Genomic DNA, 18,356 nt, shown 5'->3' on the forward strand with positions numbered 1-18,356 from the left:
GGGTCCGCTCGCGGGTGGGTCTCCCGTCTCCTCCTCCTCCTCGCCGCCCGCCCCCACACCTCACCCCCGACTCCCCCTCGCTCGCCCCACTTCCCCCCTCCTCAACTCCCCCCTCAACTGCTTTCCCCTCCCCCTCCTATGGACGCTCTTCTGAGGTGTTTCTAGGGCGGCCCCCTTCTCCCCCTCCCCCCCTTTGCAACTCCCCCCCCCCGCGAGATATCTGTCTGTTTATGTCCCAATAGGAGCAGCATTGCCCCCTAAGTCTCTTATGCGTGTGGGTCCCCGCCGCCGCCGCTTCTTCCCTCCCTCCGAGCCCGGCGGCCCCGCTCGCCCCTTTCCGCTGCCGCCCTCCCTCCCATCGATCAAGCCGCCGCCGCGATCAGAAATTGATCCTCTTTGTTCAATTCATCGATCCCAACAAGATGGCGTCGCCGCCTCCTCCTCCTCCTCTGAGGTGGCTTGTCCCGGGATGGAGGGAGCCGCTTCGCCACGAGACGTCCCCCGCCAAAAAACCGCCCGCCCGCCCGCCAGGCACGCCGGCCAAGCCCCCTCCCCAAAACAGAGCCCCCTCCCCATGCCCTCCTTTTTTAGGATCCCCTCGCACCCCCCTCCCAGTTTCCTCCCCCCCTTCAGTTTCATAAACAGAGTGATGATAATGTTAATAATTGCGGGAGGGGGTTGTGGGCTGATTCTTAGTTGTTGTTTTGTTACACCCTCCTGCCTCTTAACACTTGTGTGTGTGTTTTTGGGGGGGGGGTATTCAGCGCTAGCCTTCTTCAGAGTAGAACCCCCTTGAAGTGAATGGGTTATGACTGTGTCTACTCTGAGTAGGATCCCTTTGTGTTTTTAATTAAAAAAAATAAAACCCATCTCCCCCCACACTTAACACCAGCAAGTCTCTCTTGGAGCAGTCTCCCAGTTTTTAGAGTAACGAGGTATTGATCACTGTGTGTTTGTGCTCCCTTCCTGACTCTTTTTTTGCAACCCCCCCTTAAAAATAAAAATCCACATCCTAACACTTCTTTAAAAAAAAAAAAAAAGGCTCACAAAACCAAACAGCCCCTTTCCGCCACCCAGAAGTCTCTCTTGGACAAGTCTTCCAGTTTTGGAGGAGTCAGGAATAATTATAACAACTCGGGGGTGTATGTGCGTGCCCTTCTCGAGTCTTTTATTATTTTGCGCGCCCCCCCCAGCCGTTGTCCTCTAGCGACACTTTTTAACAGCACCCCCATTAGTCTCTTTGAGCAGTCTCCTAATTTTAGAAAGTAAGGAGGGGAAATTGTCATAACTGGTGCATGTGCACCAGTCTTCCTCCTCTTTGACTGTTTTTGCAATCTGCCCCCCCCCCCGTAAACTCCCCCCTCTAACGACACTCTCCCTCGGCCCCTCCACTAATCTCTCTGAATGGTGTCTCAATTTTAGAAAGAAAGAGTAAAAGGGGGAATGTTAGCAAATTAGATTTGTGTGTTTGTGGGTCTCTTGTTTTCTTTTTACCACCTCTATCTTTCCAACCCCCCATGTGCTTCCTCTACCCCTTTAACCGTTTTATACAGAGACTAAAGAAAGGAGAAGAAATATGTATGCTTGGGCATGTGGATCTCTGCTGTTTTATCTTTTTTTTTACAATCTTGCTTTCCCTATCCCCCCAAACCCTACCCACATTCTGTAATATGCCCCTTCTAACAGCCCCCCCAGTTTTATACAGAGGGGCTGAGAAATGCAAGAAAAATGGAGAAATAGCTGGATAGTGTGTATGTGTGTCCAGAGTTCTTCCTCTCTTTTTGTGAACCTCCAAACCCTGCAGCAGCACCAGTAAACCCCCTTCTTTTTTGGAGAACCCCCCATTCTGTAAAGGAGGGATGTAAAAATAACCCCCAAATGGGGAGTGTCTCCTGTGTTTCTCTCTCCTCTTTCCATCCCCCCATTCCTCCCCTCTTTTTTCCCTCCCCCAACAACCCCCTCACTTCTTAACAGTCACCCATTTTAATGCAAGGAGTGAGAATGTTGCAGGAAAAGACCGTGCATGTATGTATGTGTGGTTTGTATCTTTTTCCTTCCACCCCCCGCAATAACAAAATATCTCTGCTTCTGTTCTTAATTTTGCTTTGTCCTTCCCCCCCCCCCCGCACACTAAATTTGAAGCTCCTGGGAAACTTTGCAGGACTTCAGATGCTAACACCGAAAAGGCAAAAGAGCCGTTTTCCTTTCCTGTCTCCCCCACAACATATCAGTAGCTTGGGATTGTAGGAAGGAGGTGGGAACCCCATTTCTAACTTGTCTCCATAACTGAGGATTTGATCACCGACTCACCCCCATCATTTTCTGATTATGTTTAGGCTACTGGGTATGACTAGAAAGGAGGGAGATTTATCTAATAGATTTTGCCTCTTCAGTCAGTCTTTTTCTCTCTTCTCCGCTCCCCCCCCCAAAGTCCAATGGGGCTTCAGGATTTCATGTCCCCCCCCCCCCAAAAAAATCAAAATTCTTCTAGGAGGATGATATGAGGCTATGAATTATTGGCTTCCTCTTTGAAGAAACTGGGCCTACTTCTTATAAATTATGGAGTTTTTTTTTTAAAGAGGAGGGTTGCTTGGTACTAATTGTGTATGTGGCCCTCTTTTCAGTTTTATCCCCCCAGTTTTATAAAAAAAAGGATTGGGGTGAGTCGTAGGGAAAGAATGCCTGGTCTCCTTATTTACTCGCATCTGCAGAGTTGGGGAAGCTTTTTTTGGATGGTAGAAATCTTAATGTGTGAGGGAAGGGAGAGCATGCAAGGTCAGGGTAAGACTTGCTTAATCCTGTAACTTTCTTATGGGGGGGGTGGGATCCTTTGCCTGTTTCTTTCACACCTGGTGGTGGATTCAGTAGTGTGGGAGGGCAAGACTGTCTACCCCAATTTCTGCTTTCCTTCCTGTGAAAACCCTCATGTTTTTGGTATCAGGCGGCAAAAGAAGAAACTGCACCATTCTGTGTTTATTCTCAAGTAAATCCCATTGGATTCAGAGGCTTGCTTCCTCCTTGGTGTGCTTAGGATCTTGGCCTCTTGCTCTGCTGAGGCGATGCTGGTGGGGGTTTGAATTGGAGGAGAAGGATCTCTTATCCCACTGAACTCACCTCACTGCATCCCACCACAACCATCCTCAAGGCAAAGAAGTGGGGATCCTTTCGGTCCTTCTCAGAGGAACCCCTTTTCTTGCATAGGTTGTCTTTGGGGATAGGGGTGTCACCATCTGTTGTCCAACCCCTGTTGTTAGCCAAGGCCTTCAGGCTTGACCTGAAAGCCCCATGTTTGGTGTCTGTGTCATGTACAGTTTTGTGGGGAGATGCTCTTTGTCGTCATGAGAGTTTATTAGTCCCATAAACTTCCCGTTTAGTTCTCCAACTTTTTTTTTGAGGGCGTCTGCCCTTTTTTCATTTGCATTTTCCTCAAATGTAGGACGGTGTGTGTATCCCCTGTAAAATAGTGTGTTCATGTGCATTTCTGGAGTCTCGCATAGTTTGCCCCTTTCCATTTCTTACGCGGATTGTGCTCTGGTGGTGTTCCCTTTCACAATTTGGAGAAAGGGGCTGTGTGCCACTTTGCATCTGGGCAGACGTGGTCTACTGTTTCTCCTTCCCCCCCATACATTTCACATCTGTAAGCATGTGTGTCTGCCTGTCTTTTCCTCCGCTTTGCTTGCACTCTGCCCCTCTTTTCCCTTTTTCTGTGGATTTGAACCTGTACATGGGAGGTGCTTCTTTAAGGCTTCGTTGGGGTAGGTGGGAGACCTGCTTTCAGTATCGTTGATGGCACTGGTGGGTATGTCAGGCTGTTCTTTATCCTTCAGAAGACCAGCCTGCCTTTGGGGACAGTGTTTTGGGGAGTTTGTGTAGGGGCCTTATGCAAAGTTCCGATTTTTCTGCCTTTGGGTTTGCTTGGGGATATGACTTTTTTGTTTGTTTGGTTACATGTGGTGGGGAGTCCTGGCCATTTGCCGTGAATCCAAGTAGCCTCACATGTATCGTAGTTCCTACTTTGCTGGCACCCTGCATGGAATTTGCTCCATGCTGATGTGCTTTGGGGGCTAAATGCGGATATTACCTCCTTCTCTTGGAGCACGCCTTATTGGTGGTGACAAGGCCTCACTGACTGGTCGTGAGAAGGCCATTTCCACAACAATATGCATCCTCACCCTTTCACCTCAAGACCATCAGCCTGTTTTATAAAAGAGTAATATTGGGAGGGGGTGAATTGCTTGCCTTGTTTGGGTGTTTCTGTGATGAGATTGCAGATGTACTACTCAATAAAACAGCTCAGGTGTGTGTGTGTGTGTGTATGTTAATAAATATGAGCAAGCAAGAGAAGAGTGCAAAATGAATAGGGGCATATCATGTTAATCAGTGTTCTTGCGGTATAGATTGGTTGATCTGTACCAGGGAAATTGTGTCCAGCCTCTTTAAATGCCTGACATGGAAATTAATTTGGCTGGAAAGCTGGTCTTCTCCCTCCTTTCCTCACTCCTGCTGAGTAATCTGTTCAGCCAATGCCCACGTTGGAGCCGAGAGCTGAAGGAGTCGGAAGTAATGCTTACATAGATGTTTGGCACAGCTGAAGCGGAGTTAAAGGTGGTGTGTGCATCTGTCTCTCTGTGTGTGGGCAATGTGGACAGGGTGCTGGATTGAGGCGTGTATCCTTGTGAAAAGGGACAGTAAAACTTTGGGCAGCTGTGGGGATGATGGTTGTACTGCCCCATAAGAACTGAAGTGCTTAACCTTTGAAAAGTACTTTGGGAATGACTAATGTGAAGTGCTGTTTAACGACTATCCCTTGTCTGATGGAAAAAACTAGTGCTCTTTGATTTCCAGAAGGATTAGGATGTAGGGTAAAATATCTCCTTGCTCTGCTCCTTCTTCCAAGGTTTTTTCTTTAGAGGTTTTAGATAAGGTAGACTTGGCTGAACTTTCTTTACTTGAAAAGGTTTGTAAAAGTGACCCAGAATACCTACAGGAATTCAGGAAATGAGATCCAGATGCAGGTTTGTAAAGAATAAAATGGATTAGATTAAGATGTAGTTAAACACGGTCTGACAACTTTAATTGAAGCTGAGCTCTCTTTTGCCTATGTATGTTGTAATTGCTCTGAATGGAAAACTTTGCAAATCCCGTGAGATTACCCTAAAATGTTTTGTTTGCTACTGCAGAGGTAGTTATAGAAATATGGCTTTCATGGAGGAGAAAAAATAAGAAGCTTGAACAACTATTTATTGATTAAAATTATCACCTCAGAGTGTAAGCATATGTAAATTAAATTCTAGAATAGAAAAGAATGCAGCCAAATGGCAGATTGATAGATTGTTTTTGTTCTTGCTTTGCAAAAATAGCTCAACTTAATTCCTGTGCCTACTGTAAAACTTGGTTTGGCACATTTGTGTAAACTTCAATCTTGTTTTTGTCAAACTAAATGTGACCCTGTTCTCAGTAGTGCTGGATTTCTTGTTGAAACCTTCTGGCGAAACTGGCAGAGAGTTCTGTTTGATTATTAAATTTATACGCAAAATGTTTCAGATTTCTGTCTGTTCTCCATATCTAAGCTCATTGTTAATTGGCTGTCTTATGGAGGACGGTATGCCACTGTTTTCCTATCTGTTCTCCCACCTATACAAAAGACAGACGTAGAACACAGTTGCCGCCCTCCGTCTGGGGTGCATGGCATTCACAGAAGCCTCCTTGAGCTTGTACTGGCTGTTGGTTCTGATAAACGCTTACAGTGCTGCTCCCTGCAAGTTGTCTTCCAACCCTTTCGTTGCCCTGTGCTTGCCCCTCAACACATCCTTCTGCCAGCACTTCTTATTTTGTTCTTGTTCTCCAGCTGCTCAAGGGAAAAAAAAGTGCTGCCAGGCACGTTTCTTTCTGATCTTCCTTACTCCCTTCTACTCTTGCCCCTCAGCAGCAGGGCGGTAACTGTGTCCTTCTTTGGAATATAAGGAAAGAAGATGGTTGCAATGGGGGGGCTTCTTTAGTTGCAGGCATTTGCAGTAGTGGTTAGAATTGGTAGCTACTTCTACCAAGGCATATGGCAGACTTTGTACATGTGGTGCCTCATTTAAAGTCTAGTGTGGGACGCCGTCCTGAGTTTGCTATTCTTATTCAGGAATCCCACTGAAGTAAAAATTCATTGTCGGTTAAGTGGCTTGAGTTATCGAGCCTTCTGGATTGGCATCAGATTTCCTTTTATGGGCTTAAAGAACTTGATCAGAAAAGCAATATCTGGTTGGGATCTGGTTATTGGAGGATCTGATTCCAAGCTGGGATCATTTTAAACAACTGAAGTTTTCTTCTGGTTGCAATAGGTAATCTGCAGCCGTATCTGCTGTTGGTCCCCTTCCCCCCCCCATCCTGCTTCTCTGCCCCATTTGCAGAAGATTGTGTAGTTTATAAGTAACTGACTGCTGCTTGTGCTCTGTCAGGTAGAAATTTTCCTGAGGCTGTAGCGCCAGTTTGAAACTAAGGATAAGACTCTGTCGGTTCCAAGTCACCGCTCCACCCTTTTTCTTTCCCTGGGAAAACCTGTAAGGAGTTCAGATTAAACGTTTCTGCTTCTGGGAGATAAGAGACTTGAACAGGTATGCAGGCTGCCTACTGGTAACTGCCCCTTCAGATACCTGACAGTGAGAGGAAGGTTTGTGTCTCTTCCGCTTCTTCTGCATCGTAATATACAGCTCCAGGCTCCTTAGTCCTACACTTGAGATCGTATCAGTGTGAATTTTTAAAAAGCCAAGAATACAGTGTGGGACTGACACATCCTTGTTTGCTCTCTGTTTCATGAGCTCACAGTTGTTATGGGAGAGTCAGCCTGGCCAGGGCTATAAAACTGCAAAGGCTTACTCATGAGACACCTATTCCAGACCAGTACTTTTCAAATGTTTTAGGCTGTTGTCAGATGCTCCTCTGTGGAACTGGTGTGTAAACTCTGTGGGTGTAGCGGCAGAAGCGCCAGTCAATGTAGATAAGCAGCTTTCAATGGTTTCTTCCCTTGTTGCTCCCTGGATCTGTTGAGCTCTGGCATCTCCTGAGTCAGGTTAACCAGGCCTGTGTAAGTCATGACCCACCAAACCAAACAGAGCTCACCAGCCAGGCTCTTCCACATGCCTCTCGTTCCTCATTTTTGCTGCCCTAGATTGCCAAGAAAAACAGGAGACTTACTAAACCCTTGGTAAACAGTCCTACATGGTGGACAGGGCTGGATTAGCCTCGGGCATGGTTGTTTCATGCATAACCTGCTGTCATCAACTTTGGATTGCCCTCTCGGCGTTACCTGGATCTGAATCTTGGGGAAGGGCTGTAGCTCAGTGGTAGAGCATCCACCTTCCACCATGCAGAAGGTTCCAGGTTCAATTCCTGGCTTCTCCAAGTAAGACTATAGGAGAGAATCTTGTCTGAAATCCTGGGGACCTGCTGCCAGTCAGTGTAGACAACACTGAGCGAGATGGACCAGTGGTCTGACTCGATGTAAGGCAGATTCTTATGTTCCCCCCTTTTTTTGACTCCTGTATTCCCTTCTCTTTGTTACAGAATGGTCCTCAGTATTATGGACCCTCATCTTGCACTTGGCCATATCGGCGGTCTCAGAATGGGCTCCTCCCAACTTAGCTTGGGTGTCACCTTTGGGGCCACACTTAAGGAGGCTACTTGCCTGGATACCTTACCCTTTTTGCAGAGATGATCCTCTAAAGCAAAAGCGAGCATCCTGTGGTTCTCCAGACACTGCTAGACTATGGCTCTCATCATGCCTGACCATTGGCTATGCTTCCTGGGAATGATGAGACTTGGAGGCCAGTAACATCTGCAGGACCATAGGCTGCCCATCCGTCATATAGAATAGATCCTAACACTGCATGGGTACACAAGCACCTCTTTTGTCATTCGTGACATCTATGGATTCATTCAGTGCTACCTCCAGGCAACCCCTTTGCATGGATAGGTTATCTCGCTCTGAAGCAGCCTCTTCCTGATTGTGAGGTGCTGCTTCATAGTATGTAATCTTCCTCTTAACCTGATGTAAATTCTTGCATATGTTGAGCTCTGGTTGTCCCAACACATGCAAGGCATCTGGTGAGCTACATGCTTATATTACTTGTGAATTTTGATATATTGTCCAATTTATCAGAAGCTTAGAACGAAGCTTCTGCAGAAGTGGCTAGACACTTATGGGATGACTACGGATGCTGATAAAATAGTTCTTTTAATGTCTGATTCAAACCCGGAGGTAGCCCTATTTGTGTTAGCAGCCCAGAAACTAAGAGCTAGATTCATTTTAGAATCCCAACCGAAATAGAAGTCTTAACTGGTTTTAGTGGGGAGGCGGCTCTCCCATTAACTTTTTTTTACTCTTTTATCTATCTGTATTTTTGAATGAAGTTCTATAGAAGCCTGATATATGATTGGAAGTTCGGACGAATACATACGACCTTACTTTATTTTAAAACTTAGAATCTCTTTTAAATTTTAAACTAATTTTCGTTGTGTACTGTATATTTTGTATATCTTGTGTTAGCCTATGGCCCTGCAATAAACTGAAACTGGAACTTGTGAATTGTGTGCTTGATTCAGGGCAGAACCATGGCTTCTCTGGGGACTGTGTGGTTAATAGAACAGTGTTCTATGTACATAAATAGCTTTACAACTTCTATGCTTTTCCACAATGCAGTAAGGTAGACTTGGCTGAGAGAGTCACTTGCCAGTAGCTGTCCTGTGAGCTTCATGGCTGAGTGGGCATTTGAACCTGGGTCCAAATAAAGCACACTTTCTATTTCAGTACAGTTGGTCTGCCCTGGAGTTCAACTGCTGTGCTTAGAATTTCTTCAGATACAGCTTTTTCCATTTTATTTCTATTCTCAGGATGGGAGCTGGTAAAGATTGGTGTAGAAAAGGGGAATTAGTTACTGCTTGCTCAGTTTGTCTTTGTTCCCTTGAGTTTGTGGGTTACAGATGACCCTGTGCATGGTGATAGCCTTCCAACTTTGCCTGGTCAACATTCTCCAGTTAATTCATATGGTCCTGTTGTACTAGACATTTCCTAGGCCTTCAGCATAGTATCCTCCTTTCTGTACAGGCATTTTCTGTTGGGTGGAAATGAAAGTTGAAGGGCCAAGGATGAGGTACATATTAAAACGTATGAACTTCAGAGTTCATGGAAAAAGCCTGAGTTGTGGCCTTGTTTTTAACCTACACCATATCTTTCAGAATGGGATATGGAGCTCCCCTTCTCTTGGAAACAAGAGCCAATGAGTGAGCAATGGCCATCTCTGCTGTATGACAATTGCACTTTCTAAATTAGGTATTGAACATTCCTGACACGGTAACCGGTTGCCAAATTGTGTTTAATAATGGCTGAAGGGGGTAGTCATTGGATTAATAATAAACTTTGTAGTGCGGGCAGAACCCTAGAGGCACTTGAATGCCATGGTGATGAGTTTGGCTTTTAAATACTTAAGTGGACAGTTAAAATACTGGGTCATAGCACTAAAAGATATCTCCAGTTCCCGGTTAGGGCTTTTTAATGTGCTTTGTCAGCTGTGTGGGAATCCAACAGGAACCATTTCTGTCTGGTCATAGATCTATGTAGGGATTTGTGTAATGTATATAAATACCACCACTCTGGTTCTACGGAGCACATGGAAACTCTTCATCCTTGCATTGTAAAGGATAGCAGTCATCTACCTTGATTTGCCACTCCATGGCACAACTTCCTTGTGGCTTTCACAGGGGATCAGCCCACCTGTTTTTGCTCTTATGGAGATACAAGATTTTATTTAAAGCCTTTCTCTAGAGTGGCTTCCCATTGCTTATTTGGTCTGCAAGTTGCTTGCCTGGGACCTTAAGGTTTCCATAGTCAGTGGTAAATGGAGTAAGGGACCAACTATCTCAGCTCTTTTTTTTTGTTTGCTAAGGTTGTGATTGTGAGGCCTTATGAGTTCCATTAAGCCATGCTGTTGGTCTATCAGTCTGTCTAGCCAGTGTAAGTCGCTCACCCAGATTCTAGTATAATTTGTTTTTTCCTTTGAGACCTTGCTATCGGAGATCCTTTTAACTGGAAATGCCAGAGATTGAACCTGGGACAGTCTGCATGCACATCATGTGCTCTGCGAATGAGCTGTGAGCTAGAGCTAAAATTTACAGTCTCTTGTGCTTCTGCACATTATAAAAAATAGAGGTAAAGAACTGTGGACAACTTCTCAACTGGCAGATGCAATTTTTTAAAACATTTCTATCTTATTGGAAGCAGGTGGGATTCTTAGCATTTTATCAGAATAAAAGAAGCAAATGCCAGTTTCCTTTGGGCCACTTCCTAAGGCTAAGGTCCCCACAATATCTTGAGAACATGGAGTATCTGTTTTGTGAGAGCTAAAGTGGGGCACAGTTCTCTTGGAACATTGTTAATGGGGATTGTCAGCAGGAAGAAGGTGTCTTGGAGGCCACAGATTCTGCTTGTTCTTTTGTTATAATAAAACTATCTGTCCTGACACAAGTGTTCCTTCTGCAGAGAAACATGGCATCCTTTTGTATTTTTTCCTAGAATATTTTGTGGACTGTTTGCCCAGAATTGGATATCATTAATACGTAGCATTTATAGAATGCATTCCAAGCATGTTAAAAGTGCTGTCTGTAGATTATCTCAGTAATCCTTAAAGCATCACGGGGCTGAGAGAATCGTGGTTTGCTTAAGGGTGTTTATAGTTAAGTTCCTACCTGAGATGAGAACGGAACCAAGGGCATCCCACCTCTTAGGGAGATTTGCTGTGGGAAACCCCAGTTATTTTTCCCCCCTAGCAAACTCATAACAGGTATGTATTTTTATATATCTGTCTGGGAAGGTTTACCAGAAACACGTGCATGAGTGTTTAAAGGTGCGTGTGCACAGATGCATGGCCTTGCCCTGTTTTCCCCAGCAATCTAATAGGTGGAGTTGCCTGGGGCCATTGAGTTATGCCAGCTCTCTCTTTGCATAGATATACAACCTCTTTTGTTGCTGGAATCCTTGTAGACTTTTTGGTATTGATGCTTAAATGTTGGTATTAGGTGTCAAGAGTTTGAAAGCAGTAGTGTTTCTCCTCCCAGTGAACTTGCTTTCTAAAACAGGAAATTCTCAATTCCTTTTAGGTAGTCAGATATTAACTTCATGCGATGCATGTTTTTTTGTTCCTCTGTGTTCCATTTTTAACAAATTAATACCTTCAGTTGTAAATACTCATTAAAAAGCTTTATGGGACTGTGGAATGGAGAGACATCTGGCACATAAGAATGTTGGCCCTTGTTCACACAACCATTTCCACCTTAACTACTTTGGTATACTTATTTTTTTGCCTGGTATATCTGCCTGAAGGAGTAGCTGCTTTACTCATTACTGGAAATTAAGTGGACTTAGTAAAGATTGCTGCATCTAGTAGAAGCTAGCTAGTTGAAAAACAAATCCAAAGGGAGAGGCTCATCTGAAGAGACGGGATGAGGGATGTTGTAGGTAAAAAGTACTGTCAAAACCCAAAAGTGAGATACTTGAAATTGTCAAGAGAGCAGAAAAGCAGGCTGACAACTTTACCTGCACACTGAAAAGCATCGTAACTTATTAAAATGCAGAATGAATATTTATTAGGTGTGAAAGAGAATATCTTTTCACTTTCCCAATTTATGCTGTTTGACGACTTCCTTGAGTTAAGCAATGAGGGCATATCTACACAAGAGTCTTAAACTGGTCTAATAGCAATTTGCTCTCCACAGGGAACACCAGACAGCTGTAATTCAGTGAGTGACTTGATAGATTGCTAACTGAATTCTTAGCACCCTTGTCAGAACATAGTCCCCAGGATTCTTAGGTGAGAGGCATGTTTTATATCCAGTGTTTTAAATCCAAATTGGTTTACAGTGTAGCTGTGTCCTGAGCATATGCTGTAGTGTTCAGCCTTAGAGCCTGTTCCCATGACCAGTAATGCTAATTGAGATTGTAACCAAATAATTGCACCTACATCTCACAAATTTTAAAAGGTTGATGCGCAGCAGTATTTGTCACCTACATGTGAGCAATCTTGACTTGTCCTTGGCCACAAGTGTGCCTCTACTTGCCTGGAGAAATTCAAAGTGTGATGAAGTCCACAGAGACAGCCAACCAGCCAGTGACAGCTTTTTTTTCTGCAACATTTTTTTGAAGCAGTTGTGATCATGGGGATTGCTGCTGGCCTATTAACCAGTTCACACACTGTGATGCTCCATGCAGCTGTATGTCCAAGCTTGTGTGATAGGGAAAAAAAGGAAATTATGAACCAGCCGAACATAACACTAAAAGTACGCTTTTAGTTCAGTTTCGCAGGAAATTTGTGAAGTGTGATATGCTTGTAGTTATTCCTCCATGGTATTCTGTGACTATTTCCGGAGTAAGATAATGTGAGTGCAGCTTTATCTTCTTTACTGGCTTGCTTCTATGGTTTCAAGGTTCTTATGTGTCTTCACATTGTATTTCTGAGCTTCCCAGAAGTGTCTCGTTGGCCACCATGCAAAATGGGATATTGGATTCCTAGATGGACTGTCAGTCTGATGTTTCTTATGTTCTTGTTTTGTATTTAATTGATGTCATTGTGTCCCACCCTTCTTCCAAAGAGCTCAAGGTGCCCTACATGAAATCCTCCCATTTTATTCTTACCATAATAGGGGCTGGCTCAAGGTACCAAGTGAATGTTAACCCAGAGGGGGGTTTGAACCTTGGTCCATATGTGGTGCATTCACCTGTTGCACTGCATTAGCTCTTATGAGCAAAACCAGTTGCAGTGTTTTGAGTTTTAAACTCTGCAGAAGAACGGGTGTGTTCTGTTAAAGTCTAAAGTTAATACCTTATTAATAAGTCATATAGTACAATACTATTGTATTGTAATATTGGTGTTTCATCCAAGATTATTTAAGATTCATTCCTAGGGCTTGTTTCTAAAATCAAGATTCAGTATTGGTTATATCTTCTCTTAGTATGGTGCTTAAAAAGGTGGCTACAATCCTATACATACTTCCTTGGGAGTAAGTCTAACTGAACACTAGAGGTGCATAGGATTGCACTGTAAGCTTATTGAATTGGCCCATCGATCTGAGCTTCAAGAGATGGATTTCTTCCATGTCCTCTTAGCACCAGGTTCCACAGCTGGCCTGGAGTGATGTTTGGCTACCTCTAGCAATTCAGAGGAAGCGTGGGAAGGGAGAATAGAAAGGGGGGAAAGGGGGAGAATAGAAGGGGAAAAGGACGTCTTTGTAATTTCTGCAAGTAGTTTCCATGTTGCTAACAAATGGCTGTTTAGAAAATGTTGCAAGCAACTTGTTATCAGTGTTGACACTGAAGCATTATGACTAAAAATCAGGTGATGGTAGAGTTTGCTGTTTCAGAGGACAGTGTGAGAAGCTTCTTTTCTTTTGATTCCTCCCTTTCCCACTCCCAGTATTGTAATAATCAGCATGTACAACTATTTAAGGCTAGAATAACACTTAAGGGCACAATGTCTAATGTTGCAAATGAATCCTTTGCCCACCCTTATTATCAAAACTGCCAGTCAAGTATGCAGAATGGTTAATGTGAATAGGGCAACTTCTAAAGGGCTAACCTAAATGTGATTTGGGTGATCTACAGTTAGAACCTCCCTTAAATTTAAATAACATCTGATTAAGACTGTGTCATTGGAGGGGGGGTTTCCCTCTGGACCATAACACCTCTTGTAAGATACCCCTCTGGGGAAATCTTACAGATGTCGTATGATTTTAAATGGAAAAATGGTACAATGCACAGGATTTACCTTTCACTTCCAGGACGGTAGTCATGATTCTAATTTGCAAGGGCGGACTGCTGCTATTAATTTAAACAAAGAAACGTAGGAGATTCTAATCTGGGATCTTCTAGTTGCACCCTAAGCTGAGGGGCCATCCTACAGGATGTAAAGCAGAGAACTCTTCCTCCTCCTCCAGATAACTTAAACAGCCATAGCTACCGTTCCTATCCTAGAGAATACAGTTTTACAGTTGGTATATCTGGTAATGTTGCTTGACCTCTTTGAATAACTGCAAAAGGGTTCCCTAACTATTTTCCCTCACGGACCACTTGAAAATTGCTGAGGGTCTTGGCAGACCACTTAATGGTGCTTCTGCCTGTTGTAGCAATTATAATGCACTGTTAGATACTGTCTGATTTTTATTTTTATTGCTTCTTTTATTTCTTACACATTATAGTTTATTGTATTACAATTTGATTTCCATGGAATTCAATATGAACAATTGCTTTAATAGATAGGCCATCTCCTGTCTTCAACCACAAATCCACAGACACGAATGAAGTTTGTGGACTGCATGTGGTCCGCAGACCACAGTTTAGGAACCCTGGCCTAGACCAAACAGAAATATTGTGCGTCTTGTAGAAAATATACCCAGTGAGTGTTGAAGTAGGTTGTAGGCTAACAAATTTGAATATGCTAACAGTTTTTTTTTTAAAAAAAGAAAATTAATATAGCCCCATAGGGACTTAGAGCAATGCCTAATACGGAGTCAGACCATTGGTCCATTTAGTTTAGTATTGTTTGCACTACTGGTAATGACTCTCCAGGGTTTCAGGCAGGAGTCAGTGCACATGATGCATCACAGAACAGTATAAGCCAATGCTTCCCCAAAACAGGTCCCTGCCCTGAGGAAGCTACCACCGGTAGTTTGTCTTATTTGTCTATTTTAATTTTTAACCCATCTGTTCTACAAAGGCTTGAGGGACTGTGTGCTAAAAGCTTCACAGTCAAAGAATAGTTTCATTATGCATGTAGTGCTTGGATTTTAGGTGCTTGAGATACTAAGATAACCTGTGATTTTCCCAGCCCTGTTTCTACCATCTTGTCTTCTTAATTCTTACGACTGAGTGCTTGCGGGTGAGGCTCAGTTGTCTGTGCGTTTGCTATAGTCAGGTAATTGGTTGTCATTGCTGCTATAGTAGACGGCATGGTTTAGAATTTTATTAAACTTGAGGTCAGAGGAGATTAATAATGGAGGTGCTAATTCAATAAATTTTGAATTAATAATGGAGGTGCTAATTCAGGAGACTCTTGTAGCTTTTATGGAAGAAAGGTAGGAGTCAAGTGTTGGTTTTGCAACTGTTTTCATCCATGGGATCAAACATTCAGTTTGTGTTTATTGGAAGCCTTGCACTGATTGTTTTGGGAGTTATACTGGGTGTCATGTGGCACACAAATAATATAGTTGGAATAACAATGTCTACAGCTATTTTTGAGAGAAGATTTGTGCCGGGCAAGGTTTTGAAAGAATTTTCAGAACATGTGCATCTGTCATCCACATGAAGCCAGTGTTCCTTTTCTATGTTTGTTCATTTCTTCGGAATCGCAGCCAATTCTTGCAAGCGCTCCCATGGTTTTTTAAAAAAAAGGTGGAAAGGGCACTCAGTTGCTACAGAATGTGGCTTAGGAATAACTCAAAAGTCAGACAGCATACAAGCTTTCTGTTTTTCTGACAGCTGATGATGCTCTGGTAACAACAGAATGTCTTTTAACATCACATATTTACCATGCTTGATGTGTTTTCTCACTTGCTGAGGTGTGCATTTTGTTGCACACACTACATAACTAAGAGGGAAATCTCACCGGATTCAATGAGCAAGTCCTTTCCTGAAGACGGGATGGCAGTGTTTCATGCTAATATTTTCTTGTCTGCACTTTCTGTAGCAAATATCAAAGGGCAAGTTACTTGGAATGCTGTGGAACATGATTTCACAGGCCATAAGAAATTGGGCATCAAGGCTGGAAAGGAGCCAATAAAAAGGGCCACACAATGATCCGGCAAAGTAGCAAATTCCAGGGGGATAACTGTGTTAGTCTGTTGTAGCAAAAAGGCCTATCTTGTAATAGCTTAAAGATTGTACCTTACTGTGCTATAACATTAGACTCATCATAGGGACTCTTCATCAGATGTTGCCCTGGGCTCCTACTGGGAGAAAGGGCGGGATATAAATCTAATCAATAAAATAAGTACATGTGAGAGAAGTGCTGTAGCCCACAATCTTAATATCGCAGTAAGCCTTTAGGGCATCAGAGGACATTGCTATTACCCCACTCCCATCTATACAAAAGTATTCTTGACTTAATGGAATATTTGATAGCATTATTTTTAAAAAAAGCCAGCAACCTGGCAGTCAGTAGACTTGGCAAACAATTAGTATGCCAGTAATTTGTGAGTTGTTTTCTTGCTATTGTGAACTCTACAGAGTCTCTTCCACTGTACATTATGCTCTGTTTTGGTCCTAAGAATGGGTTTTTGGGTTAGAACACTAATATAAACATGGCACTCTTGGTTCTAGAAGAAGTACAGGCAGTGCTTTTGTGAGTTCTGTAATTAGGAATAACTCTTGACATCAAGTTCCATATTTCTGTTCCTTAATTGGCTTGAAATGAATCTGAGCCTCGTCGCCTTTCTATATAAGATCCTACCATTTTTGTGTATACTTGCTGTATAAACTATGTTTAAGCTGATGGTTTTCCTGTTCCCCCCTCCCACAGGGGGTAGGGGAGAGTAGAAAGTATTTATTTATTTCATTTATACCCTGCCTTTCTTTTTCATGAAACCCAAGGCAGCTTATGTATGGTTCCCAGGCACTCTCCTGTCCAGGCCCTGACCAGACCTGACCCTGCTTAGCTTCAGCAGGGAGCTGGCCTCATGTGCCTTCAGACCATAGCCTGGGACCAAATTGAGGCAGTATATTGTGTATGCAATTGAAGGATTAGAATTTCACAGCACAGTGCAGTTTGTCAGTGTCCAGGGAGTGTCTTACTATCCATTACCCATTTAAGAGAAATACTGGAATACCTTTGGAAGGGTTAGTTTTGCCCTAATGCCAGGGTGGGGAATCTTTTGAGAGTATGACTACAAATTTGGAACTGATATGGTACAAGGCCTAGGAGTGAGCTATCAGTCAGATATCCCCAGATTCCAATCTCAGCTTAGCCATGAACTCACTAGATGGCCTTAGGTGAGTTATTCTCTCTCCGCCTCAGATCCTGCTTGCAGTATGTGGATACTAGTACTGGTAGGTAGCTCAGCAAGTTAGAGTGGAGTGCTAGTTAGGCCAAGGCTGTGGGTTCAAGGCATATAGTGTGGAGAAGGCAGGTTCTTCAGATCTTTTAAAGGAGAAGGGCAATAACTTTAGTGGTAGAGCACATCTTTTGCAAGCAGAGGGTCCATCTCAGAAGGGCAGGTGGATAGTTTCTGGTACCTCCCACTAGGGCTGGGAAAGACCCCTTCCCCCACCAACAGTGTGTAGACAGTAACCGAGCTAGATATAGATATGCTATAAGGCAACTTTCAACAAACTACTTCCTTACTGAGCTGTTGTAATATATGTGTAGCACATTGAACTCTCTAAAGCACCTGTATAAACATGGAGCATTGAATTCTTCTAGACATTCCCTACCCTGGACTCCCCTTTATGGTCCTTCAGCCTGCACTACTTTAGTAATAGTTCTGCCTCAAATGGGGATCCATTGGAGTGAGAAATAGTGCAAGAGCCTTTCCAAGCACATGTCTTTTGGGGCTGTGATTATAAGCAACTTTTTTATTATGCTCGTTTTTCATTGCATTTGTGAGCAGTGCTTATTTTATGTCTATATTAAACTGAAGCTGGTGAGATAGCAAGCATATCTCAGAAGAAAATTGCTTCTGTTGTGTTAGAGCATTTTTTCATAGCATGTATTCATTCAGGGATTTTTCGCAGCAAAATGGACCTGTCCTTAATGTGTGCGGTGATACCTGTAGCCTGGTGAGATTTGATGTGAATATGTTTTTGTCCAGCTTTGGAAATACCTGCTGCCCATTCCCTGTCCTATGGCTCTTTCTCTTCTCCAACCCCAGCTACACCTCCATGCCACTGGGATTATTGCAAGTGCCTGTCTGGAATTGGGAGCTATTTGCTCTGAGACTTGGAGAGCTGTTTGCACCCTTGACAGGGCAGTGTCCTGGAGAGACTGTTAAGGGGGACCTCTTCTCTTGTAACTTTGCAGATAAAAATGTGAGAAACAGGTTTTTGTTGTGGCCTTTTGCAAAAGGTACTGCTTGGGAGCAGTAATTCTCTGATCATTGGAGCTCTGTAGATAGCCATGGGAATTGGAAAAGTTTCTGGATGGCCCACAATCTGTTGTTGGAGCCCAAGGGTTGGAACTGGTGCAGACAGGATTGAGCATCCTCTTTTTTTTTTTGTGTACTCTTTTCCTCTGATGCCACTATAGTCTTGCCTCAGAGTCTTCTTCCGATTGCATGCCATCTGATGCAAACATCTGGTTCTCTTTTGTGTCAGGCTTGTGCTTAGTTTAGCA

The 18,356-nt window shown here is 43.4% G+C and overlaps 1 protein-coding gene across 9 annotated transcripts in view; it reads left to right on the plus strand.

The window, feature by feature from the left end:
• The window catches only part of CUX1 (cut like homeobox 1), a 378,915-nt gene that overhangs the window by 15,745 nt on the left and 344,814 nt on the right, over nucleotides 1–18,356 (plus strand). Inside the window, exon 1 of one of the 9 annotated variants that reach the window (XM_061605171.1) lies at nucleotides 31–2,025. The exons of the other annotated variants lie outside the window; for them this stretch is intronic. Coding sequence (XP_061461155.1) covers nucleotides 1,987–2,025 — 39 coding nt within the window. The 5' untranslated portion in view covers nucleotides 31–1,986. Of the gene's footprint in view, nucleotides 1–30; nucleotides 2,026–18,356 lie in introns of those variants that run through there. 9 annotated transcript variants of the gene reach the window in all.

Source organism: Rhineura floridana, chromosome 21 (assembly GCF_030035675.1).
Source record: "Rhineura floridana isolate rRhiFlo1 chromosome 21, rRhiFlo1.hap2, whole genome shotgun sequence".
In the NCBI taxonomy this organism is placed as follows: Eukaryota; Metazoa; Chordata; class Lepidosauria; order Squamata; family Rhineuridae; genus Rhineura; species Rhineura floridana.